The sequence below is a fragment of the Symphodus melops genome (genome assembly GCF_947650265.1).
Source record: "Symphodus melops genome assembly, chromosome: 7".
NCBI classification, from domain to species: domain Eukaryota; kingdom Metazoa; phylum Chordata; class Actinopteri; order Labriformes; family Labridae; genus Symphodus; species Symphodus melops.
The window spans coordinates 7,361,813-7,373,192 of NC_136697.1; the positions used below are offsets into that span (position 1 = coordinate 7,361,813).

General features: G+C 40.4%; 1 protein-coding gene across 1 annotated transcript in view; it reads left to right on the plus strand.

Moving 5' to 3' along the window:
* Positions 1-11,251, plus strand: part of LOC306826448 (potassium voltage-gated channel subfamily B member 2-like) — a 28,496-nt gene extending 17,245 nt beyond the window's left edge. Inside the window, exon 3 of the mRNA XM_079347796.1 lies at positions 4,898-11,251. Within this exon, the coding sequence (XP_079203922.1) occupies positions 4,898-6,922 (2,025 nt within the window). The 3' untranslated portion in view covers positions 6,923-11,251. The remainder of the gene's footprint in view (positions 1-4,897) is intronic.
* Positions 11,252-11,380: the final 129 nt, after the last annotated feature.

An 11,380-nucleotide genomic window follows, 5' to 3' on the forward strand; every position in this document is an offset into this window, starting at 1 on the left:
TATGCAGAGATGAAGGGTTATTTTCTGCCACACTTACAAAGAGACTTTCTTAGCAACTAGTGGAGTTTCCTTCTTTCCGTTTTTATGGGCATTGCTTTCCCTTTATAAAATCCATGGTGGAATATTCCGGTGCTTATGGACAAGCTAAGATAATATAATATTCTCCTTCCTTAACGACCAGGAATCAGTGACAGGAAACTCCTCCACCACAAAGTTTTGGGCGAACAGAAACACGAGAACTCATCCTCTAGATGTCATCTAGAAACTAAGGCTGGTTTATCCTGTTAATTCAGCCTGCAGACGACACATTTGTTGTACTTGTTCCACTTTTTCCGTTCAGAGGAAGGCACACGGCGTGACGAATCCTGGCTTTCCTCCGATTTTAACTCCATTTGGAGAAGCGTTTCCCTGCAGCGGAATGTTTTTCAGCTGAGTCAAGTTCATTTCTTTTTCAGCGTCTGTATCTTGAATGTGGAGTGCCCATTAATACTTCCTCTTGATGTACAGCTTCTAAAGCAGCTTGTGTTTTCCTGGTACTCCTTTAATTCTGCCTTGGGTGCCAAGGTCACTGCATTTGGCAGCCATTAAGCCATTAAGACGCTGCAGGGTGGACACACTTTGATACACCTGCCCTCTATTTCTCTTTGGCTTTTCAACCCACCCTCTCCCTCAGCCTTCTCTCTTTTGTTCACAGCCTGCTTACCTTTGCAGTTTTTCTCTCAAAGTCCGAATGTGACATAAAGAACAGCGTCACTGTGTCTGAGTACAGATTGTAGAGCAGCAGAAACGGTGTCCACGATGTAATGCTGTTATACTCTGTGTCCTCTGACATGACTCTGGAAGGCCAGACTTTCCATCCCCCAGAAAGAGCCGAGACAATCCTCCGATCTCATGATTTCCAGGAAACTGAACCTTGAGTTAATGAGGCTGATGTCTCAGCAGAAGAAGAAAAGGAATATACTTTAATCAAAATCCTAACTCTCTTTTTTATAACAGATAATTTGTCCTCAAATAGTTCACAGTTAACTAATTTATCCTGACGGTATTTGGATACGTTTCCTGAGGCACATGATCTTGAAAGATGGATGTCTTTATTCTTTCAATTACTTTATCACAAAACTCATTTTGCTTGTTTCATTGAGATGCCGTACGCACTCATTATGAGGATTCACTTAATAGTCAATTTATAAAACTGACAATGTTGTAAATGAAATGCATGTGGATAAAATGACAGTTAGTATTTATTAACACAAATGAAATAATTAGAGGTAAATAACTCCTTCCCCTCTTGCTCCTCGTCTTCAGAGACACTTTTGAACCAAAAGATCTATTTGAACACGGAGGCTCATGTTGTCTCTTTGCTACAAACTTTATTCTTATTGGACAGGAAAAAAAAACCTTTGCACATCCATTTTATAAAAGATGTGAGTATAGGAGAGCAATGTGTGCATCAAAAATGTACAGGTAGACTACCGCACAGTGTCTCTAACATAGACGGACATAAAATATGAACACGTTTGGGCTTTTCTCAAAGATCCTTCCACCTAATTGTTTCCCAGTTGAATATTTCTGCTGCGTGTACAGAAGGGTGAAGTGTATCAAAACAGACTTCACCCATACACTGTTTATGCCCCATCATATGAATTACAGTCATACATTTTACTACTAAAACCGAGCTTGCATGACCTATGCATGATACACTGTTGGGTTTGTTATTATTCATACCAGGCCACAATTGTCAAAGTGGTTACAACTTAAAACCAACATTTAGTAATTCCTTTTCGTAAATACACACATCCACAAAAAGGACCTGCGTGGGGGGGCTGCACACACCGGGCAGTCCTGAGCTCAAGGGGCACCACGGCAGTACCCAGGAAGTGAACTGGCAACTCTGAAGCAACAAAACCACTTTCTAAACTTTGGTCTGTATTGGGATGTGAACGGGCGACCCTCCAGTCCCTGACCCAAGTCCCCACTGACTGGACTGACTAGGGCCCCAGTGGTCGTCAGCCTCACTTTCCCCCCTCCAAAAACTTCAAAACTTCTCTCTGATTATTTACTACAAACACAGTACATGATATTACACACTGTGACAGGGACCATGCTCATCATTAATATACTGTTATTGTTTGTAATTGTTTCCTGTGGTACGAGCGACATTCAGACTAAGAAGTAAAAGTCAAAGAGTTTGCTTAAGGGGCTTAAAAGGTTTTACGCATTGACACAAGAAACTAAATGCTCTTTATTTTCACCTGAATAAGCTGACTGATGATGAAAAGCAAACATATAACATAAGGCAAAACATTTAGAAACAGACACTCAGGGCTCACAGTATTTGTCTGTTCATTTAATAAAATGGGTTTCTTGTTCTGACGATTCTACCTGATGGGGGTTGGAAAGAATGAGTAAACACTCCTAACCTCTCTCTATCCTTTCTATAGATAGCATCACAATCCTATTACAATTATCCTGAAATGTCCTAGCGAGCACTGCAGGGAGAAGACTCAGACCGCACATGCTTCAGCTACCTCTCTCGACTCCACATCAGAGTTTCCATCTTTTTGAGTTAGCGGAATCTCTGTAGCCCTTTTTCAGAGGACTTATGACTCTTCAAATCAGTCGGGATCAGTATAGGAGTGTCTCATCTGTTATAAAGTATCTTCAACTTAAATATAACACACTCTGTTCACGTCCTACTGTGAAACGTATTAACATCGAAAAGAAAAAGGTTGACCAATAACTTTTAAAGCTGTTGTCGTACAAGAAGTATCTATTAGCAAGTGTTGCTATGTTAGCAATCGGTTAGCAAAAAAATGTTTAATTTGAGTAACAAAGGACAATTTGGTCAAGTAGGGTAATTTAATATGATTTTTAATGGTATTTACATTTCATAAAACTCATTACTGATATGCTCCTATTTTGACTATAACAATAAACAGTGTAAACAACCTTTACGTAAAAACAAGTCTGTGTTTGAGTTGGTTTGAGTTGTTAGCTGTTCCACTGAAGTTCATTTAACCTCAAACTGCTCAGATGGTTTAAATAAAGTTACTGTTCCAATACCACAAAAGATCATTACCCCATGTGAGAAAAAAAAGAAACACTTCAAAAGAGAGAGAACAATGAAGTTCTCGCTCTCTCTCTCTCATTAATGGTTTCAGCCTTTCAGAATCACTTTGTCACTCTCTGCAAAGCCTGATTGGGTCAGACATATACTTCGCTTCATAGCTCCGAATAACAAGTAAAAACTAGCTCCACTAGCCTATGTGCAGCTGTATAAAAAAGGCAAATGTAACCGAGTCCCAGATGCACCATTGATCATAGATCACATTTATTTATTTATGACATTTAAATAAGTGTGTTGTTTTACTCAGATGAGGGCTTAAAGACCAACTTGGACAATCTCTTAAATCTCCCTTAGCCACTCCAGGTGCTGTCTTGAATTATGACTTGCTATCTGCTATCAAAGGTGGGACATAAGATGCAAACAATAGAATCCTGTGTTGGAAAAAGAGGCTTGGGACTCTTTCACTCTAGCACACTTTCTGTGAGACTTTAGGATACACATTTTACATACAGGAACGTAACAAACTGTGACACCTCAGATAGAAAAGTCTTGACACAACCCTGTAAATATTTCCTTGACTGCATGTTAAGATAGTTTTTTTTAAAGTACAAACTAGACTGATGGATAGGTTTAAAAAAATGTTCATGACTGTTACAGTGGATCATGTTTCATGAATGAACATCCCCATGTGGGATAGATTGATGGATTTTATTAATGGATGAACGCATGGATGTAATAATGGATGGATTAAGTGTTGAAATGGATGTATGGATTTTATAAATTGACGGATGAATGAAAATATGGACATATGTACTGCATATGTAAATGGGTGGATCCACTGCATTTATTTATGCATTCACTTTAAATAGTTACAGTGCACATCAGCTAACCTAAACATGTAAATATGGTTGTAGCCATGGATGGATGGATTGATGGATGCAAAAAGTACAAATGGTTGGGTTGTTCTGTGGAGACAGAGGGTACAGTACACTGTAGCCACATATTCAATAAAAAGAGTACAGGGTTTTTAGATGGATGAGACTGTAAAATGGAAACAAGTCAGGATCATTTTTATGTTACTGAGTAACTTGCGATCACTTTGTCCACTCTGTGTACCATTTATGCATTTTAAAACACTAAAACACAATCAACACATTTGTGTGAATTGGTTCTGTTGTAATTTTCACACAGTTAACAAGACATATAATTATATGTAAATTACATAAAAAGGATTAAATGTTTTACTTATTAAATGCTTTATAATCGGATCTGAACTAAAGTCTTTAAAGTTCACATACGTTTTTTAAAGCAGAGACTTTTGTCTTTGTATACAACGGCATTGTGAAAATTACTTTTAGGAATGGTATAGTAGGATTAGCCTTATAAAAACATTTGATAAAACTTTAAAGAAAACACAGTGTGCACAGTACATGTAGTCTAATGACTAAGATTAGCAATTTTTGTCGAAATGTGTTGGGTTTACTTGACCTGCCTTACAGTTTGATCTACATATTGTATTAAGAAGGGACATACTTTTACAATAACAACGTTGTTGTAAGTTAGCGTTTTACTGTTGCAGAGTAAAATTAGAACAATGAGAATTCCATTAATTTTGAACATACTAGTTATATTTCATATATAGTTTAAATAAATAGCACTTGATAGGAACCAAAGGCAGTTGGTTTGTTGATCCTTATAGTAATTTTGGTCCTCTGTGGTTTGTGTCTATCAAGTTCAACTTGCTTTTAGTGTTTTAAGTACAAATAAAGATATTCACTAAACAACAAACATTGAACAACATTGACCTAAACTGTTGTCTTTGTCCTGCAGGTACTGGCGATGATCTCCATCCTGTTCATTGTCATTTCCACCATCTCATTGTCCCTCAACACCCTGCCGGAGCTCCAGGTTGTGGATGAATTTGGACAGTTCAATGACAACCCCAACCTAGCTCACGTGGAAGCGGTCTGCATTGCATGGTTCACCATGGAGTACCTGCTCCGCCTGCTCTCTGCACCTAACAAGTGGGATTTCATCAAAGCACCCCTCAACATCATTGATTTACTGGCTATCCTGCCTTACTATGTGACTCTCTGCCTAACGGAGTCCAACAAGAGTGTACTGCAGTTCCAAAATGTGCGCCGAGTGGTCCAGATCTTCAGAATAATGAGAATCCTGAGGATCCTGAAGCTTGCCAGGCATTCAACAGGGCTCCAGTCATTGGGCTTCACTTTGCGAAGGAGCTATAATGAGTTGGGCCTGCTGATTCTTTTCCTTGCCATGGGCATTATGATCTTCTCCAGCTTGGTGTTCTTTGCTGAGAAGGACGAGGACGCCACCAAATTCACCAGTATCCCCGCCTCCTTCTGGTGGGCCACTATAACTATGACCACTGTTGGCTATGGCGATATCTATCCACAAACCCTGCTGGGTAAAATTGTAGGTGGACTTTGCTGCATAGCAGGTGTGTTGGTCATTGCCCTCCCTATCCCGATCATTGTTAACAACTTCTCTGAGTTCTACCGAGAGCAGAAGAGGCAGGAGAAGGCCATCAAGAGGAGAGAAGCACTTGAGAGAGCCAAACGAAGTGGAAGCATCATATCTATTAATCTTAAAGATGCTTTTGCACGTAGTATGGAACTAACAGATGTGTTGGTGGAAAAGAGAGAGGACAGTAAATGTCCTTTGGACAATCACCTGTCACCCAGCCGTTGGAGCTACCACAAACACTACTCTAATGCAGAGGTTGGTAGCCCAGCAAGGTCCCAACATTCACTTTACAAAGAAGTGGCTCAGCGTGGCTCCCCTGAACGAGTCAAACTTTCGTCCAATAAAAGTACCCCGCAACATCTCAACATAAAGCGAATGGATGACACTTACAGTGAGAAGGCAACTCTCTCAGAGCAGCACGACAAAAAAGTTGAAGAGAAGAAGGAGATTAAAGTCTTGACGTCATTGCAATCTCGGAAAATGTCTCCCGATCTCAGCATGGTCAGAAGATTCTCTAGGGTAGATGAAGATTTGTTGTTGGAGAGAGGAGAAAGAAGCTCAAAGCTTCCTAGTACTGAAGTGGGTCAAACTGGTGGTAAATATCAGAATATCCCCCCTCCACTGGATCTGAGTCAGATCAGCAACATTGAGGCAAACCGAGGCGCTGACAACATCCAGCCAATAGGCATCATCAAAGAGGGTTTATATGAATTTGTTTCCAAGCACAGAGAAAGCGGGACTGCAGATGTCGGTTTGGGGACACAGAGAGTGGATAATCTTGGGATGACCTATGACACCATTAGCAGCTCCATGCGTGATTATAAAAGCCCTCAAAAGACAAGGGCCCTCAAGGTTGATTTAGTTGAAGCTAAAGATGACGTCCTTATGGCTATGATGACACCTGCGATGACCCAAGCTGCCACTGGTTCAACCAAGGGTGCTCAACTACTTTCAGACGAATTGATTCCCAGGTTTTCTCCCTCTCCTGGCTCTACAATGCAGGACTCTAAGTCTCCGTTGGCAGTCTCGCAATCTCCGTCTCTGCCACCGAGATCTGTCAGTCCAAGTAACTCCCAGTGGGAAGGTGAGGGCTCAGCAGGCAGGAGCTTAGAAGGTGAAGGGCAGCACACTGGCTTAAGTCACCAGGGAAGGAATCACATGGAAAGGTCTGCTGTTGGCTCAAGCAGCAGTGTTAGCCCACTGTCGTCTAAAGCTAGCCCACTTAACTGTGTCCAAGAGCTAGTAACCATCGAGAGAGGGTTGGAAGGCGACGGACTGGCGGTAGCAGAACAGAGAGGAGAGAGACGAGAAAACCATGTCGCTCTGGACGGGAGCCTGACGCCACCCTGTGAAACGAGCATGTAAAGCCATAAGCACAGAAACCTTCAGAGTCTGCGACGCCAAATGGAGTAAAGGAGGTAAAGGTTTGAAGAATGGAGGAGAGCAACTATCCATATCAAATCTATAACATGGTGTGGACACCACTATTATGATACAAAAAACAGTATGGCTGTGTAGATTTTCTGGAGAGATGTGCTCATCGTGTCCCACAGGACTTTTGCACTCTGCAGCACCGACCAGAAACAGACATCTGTGCTGTTTGGTCACATGTCATTCACAGAGTCCCAAGCAAATACCCACTTTCTGGGTAACTTTTGAAAGACACTGACTTGTGTCAGTGATATTGACTTGCTTTTTGAAGACAAGAGTGATACACTGCAGAGCAAACTGAAGAATCTTTCAGGGCTCAGATATGAGCATTAATGAAGCCTTGTGTGAATGAGAATATATTTACTACTGCCCTGAAGAGTTTTTGTGTACAGCTCAATAGGGTTGATAGATTCCTATTGCTTGCTACACTATATTAACCAAGGCAAATGGACTGCCCAAACAGTTACTGAGCTCAGGTTTTTTGATTGTTATCAGGTGCATGCATGTATTCTAGCACAAAGCCAGGTGATCTCCAGAGACAGATGAAAAAGACTTTCATGGTCAAGCAGCTGCATGCAAGCTTCACAAGACTGAGCAACAGGCCGAACGTCGACTTCATATACAACATGCTACAACTGATGTCAGAAACAGTGAATATCTGGCTTTGGCAGAAGTCCAGAGAACGCATAGTTCCAATTCCAATCTAGATCTTTTATCAGTTACATGTTTATGACAATGCAAATGCTTGTTTCATTTAGAAGAAAGTGGCTGCTTTTAGCAACTCAAAGGAGGGTCCACTTCCTTATTAATGGCCACTGCATACGAATGTGTCATCAAGTGTCCACTAACTTTGGTTGATATAGTGTAGGTAGGCCTTTTATAATGATCTACTTTTAACACCAAAGAAAAAAAGAAAGGCAGAAGGAAATCATATTTTTTACAATTGTCCTACAGTTGAAAATCTTTTGCAAGACTTGAAAAAACAACGATCATTTTTATTCTGTATCATGGGTGTTACTTAAACATTATTCTTTTGGTCTAGGTGTTAATTATTTAAAAGGGGATCTGCGTCAAACACATGAAACCTCTGGTTTTATTTTGAAACAGTGTGTAGTGTGTGGACTAATGGGACAAAAGTTAATCTGCTGTTTCAAGAATGCTGATGTTTGTCTCAATGCTTAATTTATGTATATTTTGTTTATATATGTATTAGGTTTTTTTTGGTTCTTCCTCTGCTGTAATATAAAACCCGAAATGAAGCAGGCACCTGAAAGTGAAAAGGAGGGTTGAAAAAGCATTCAGTGCTTCATCACTGATTGCATGCATGCAACAAAAATCGCCCCAAAAATGAAGCACTGGGGGACAGAAATACAAAAACTTAAACATGTGTAAGATGAGCAGAAAGATGTGAGGTGCACAAGGAGGGTGGACAGGAGTTCACTAATCCTCCTGTGGGCTCGCACATACTGCCTGCGTCCCAGCTTACGTGCTCTTTTATCTCATCTCTTATCAAAACATTGAATGGTCACATATTTGATGGTGTGTTTAGGTAACCCTCGTAAATTCAGAACTGTCCATGTAGTATTAAAGTTGATGAATCGCCCAAAATACACCGTCTGTTTTGGTCTCTGTGAGACTAATGTCTTATTCAAGATTAATTCCAGTGAATAATCATATTCAAATTGTCTCCATCATTTCTAACCTCAGTGATAGAACTACTAATGAGTGAATTGCAGAGATCTGGGATGATTGTGGCATCAATAACAATTAACCAAGAAACATTAGCAGGCAGCCAATCAAACAGTTTGAAAGTAAACCTACAAGCAAGTCAAATGTAAATGTACAATATAATAAAAGGGGTTAATGCTGACCATAATGCATCACAGAACCAACACTCTGTAAGGCCTCGGGATACTTCAAAGTATCGGTGTTACAGTAGGACAAAGGATTAGAAAGACAGATTGAACTATGGGCGCCTTGAAGAGTTACCTATTGGTTTTTGTAGCAGAATTTTAAATCCCAACAACGGTAGTCACCATGTTGGAAATGTTGTCAACAGGCCAAGAGGCAGAGCTGAGGCGGGCCTGAAGCCTCCTGACAAACAGCTACAGCACACCTCCTGTCAGTCAGGTCAGCCACACGCTTTATTAAGAATAACTCCTATCCTTCATAAGATCAAAACGCATTAAATCACAATTAACCCCACTCGCATAATGTGTGCTGATGAAGACATGAACTATTCAGACTAATTAAGTTTTGTAAAGCGGGCTCTAAATGTGTATTTCTGCTGTAAAAGCAGACATTTCTGAATGGGTGTGTATGTGACTTCATGGCTTCTTCAGACATCCTCAAGTGGTTTAATTTTAGTAAAAAAAAAACCCCAAAAAAACACCAGAGGTTACTGGTCTGAACTTTTCTTTCAAACTCTCCTCTCCCCAAACCATGGCCATTCAGAAAAGGATTAAACTAAACTTATGTTAAAGTAATCTAGTGCAAAAAGGTTTTTTTGAGTATACTGGACACTTGTACACATTTCATGTTCCTTTGTAACATTTCAGTTGAATTGCTTTTAGATCTGCTTCCAAACTAATGGGTTTCGATATTATCGATAAACTCTTGGCCTGTTTCTTGACTCAAGTTAAGTTGACAACGTCTGAGGCCTCAGGATTTAACTTTGTGACATTAGGATTTAATCATGTAACCATGACTAATGAGAAAGATGGAAATTTGTCAATATAAGATCAAGTGGTCATGCTAACTCTCTGTTGAGGGAGGAGGTGCAGGTTCACCATCCTGGCCCTCAGTCCTGCAAAGACCAAACCTCTGTTTCCCTCTAATGGCCCCTGACTTACTGTCAACACACACTTTGTGTGTACTCTTGAACATTTACATTCAAGACGACTGGAGAGAGATAAAGACCGTGAGTGTGTCTGTGCGATTTATTTTTGCAGGGGTGCTGCTGATTTTGTACAGGTAGTATAATAGCGCCCTCTGCAGGCGTCCAAAGGCATTTGAATGGAAGGACCTGATGCCTCTTTAGCACTGAGTAATTTTATTGAATGTTTTTCTTAGATCAGCTGTGCATTAATGAAAGATTTGATAACACATGCTGACACATGTATTGGTGCACAATGGATGTCTCACACACAGTGCAGGATGAGTGTGTAGTTTGGGGACACAGGGTGAAACAGGAATCATCACTGTGCTCCTACTTACTCTTATACTGTCATACTTTATTGTCATTTAAACACAAGTCGTTGCATTTTTATAAGAGGAACTTGGAGCTGTGTGTTGTTGTTAACATCTCAGTATATTTTAAAAAAAATGGGTGCCTTTTCATAAATAGACAATTTATGAGAAGGTGAAAAAAAACCTGTATCCTGAATATGGCCAGATTTTTGTTGTCGTTGTTGTTGTTTTGATTTTGTCTTCATCATTGTTATTTTCTGTTAGATATTTGGGTTGTTTGAAAACACAAATCCTCAGGTTCTCAGGTTTTGCAATCCTTTTACAGTTTCAATCAATTTCATTCGAAGCCACACAATGCGGACAGGTCTGACCTCACTGTGCCACAGTCAACTTCTTTCAGCAAATTCAAAGAAGTGGATTCAGTTACGTTCAGTAGTGAGCTCAGCTTTGAATCACTCTGGTGCTGCAGCAGAATATTGTACATTTCAGTCATGGCACTGCACTTAATGAACAGTGACAGTCAGTAGAAGATGGCTGTGTCAGAGAGAGAGAGTCACCACTGAAGCTTTAGAGGTGCAGACAGAGAGAAACACTATCTTTCTTGAAATTTTCATTTATCTCCACATGCACACTGTTTCTGAGGGCCAGTATCTAAAACATGTAAAGGCTTTTGATTAAATGAGAGTGCTTTCATTCTGATCTTTTTTTAGAAATCACTGCTCTTTCAACAACAAAAAAGAAGTCACATGGAGAAGTAGGTTTTGTACAGCGGTTAATAGTGGCAACCAACCTGCAATACCTAAAAAGACGTGCAGCAAATTCAGAAGCCATATTCATTTAAAAGCACAAACAAGTCCGAAACAAATGTAACGTCTGACATGAGCTAAAACTGAAGGAAGCATGCTGCAAAAAGCCAAGACAACTGCACGAGGGCCTACAATTAAAGGCTCTGCTAATACATAAACAATACAAAGTTAAAAACACACATCGTCAGAAAACATCTACATGTGGATGGACGTTACAAATCAAGTGTAAAACAGAACTTCTCCGGACCGGCAGGAGTGAGTGAGAGAGTGAGGAGCAGGCAGGCACTAACAGAGAGAGTAGAGTGCTGGTTCTGTCTGGGCAGCTCTGCACGTTGACTGGACGCTGCATGGCTAACTAAGCTCCGTTGCTAACCCAGGCCCACTTTACTCAACACAC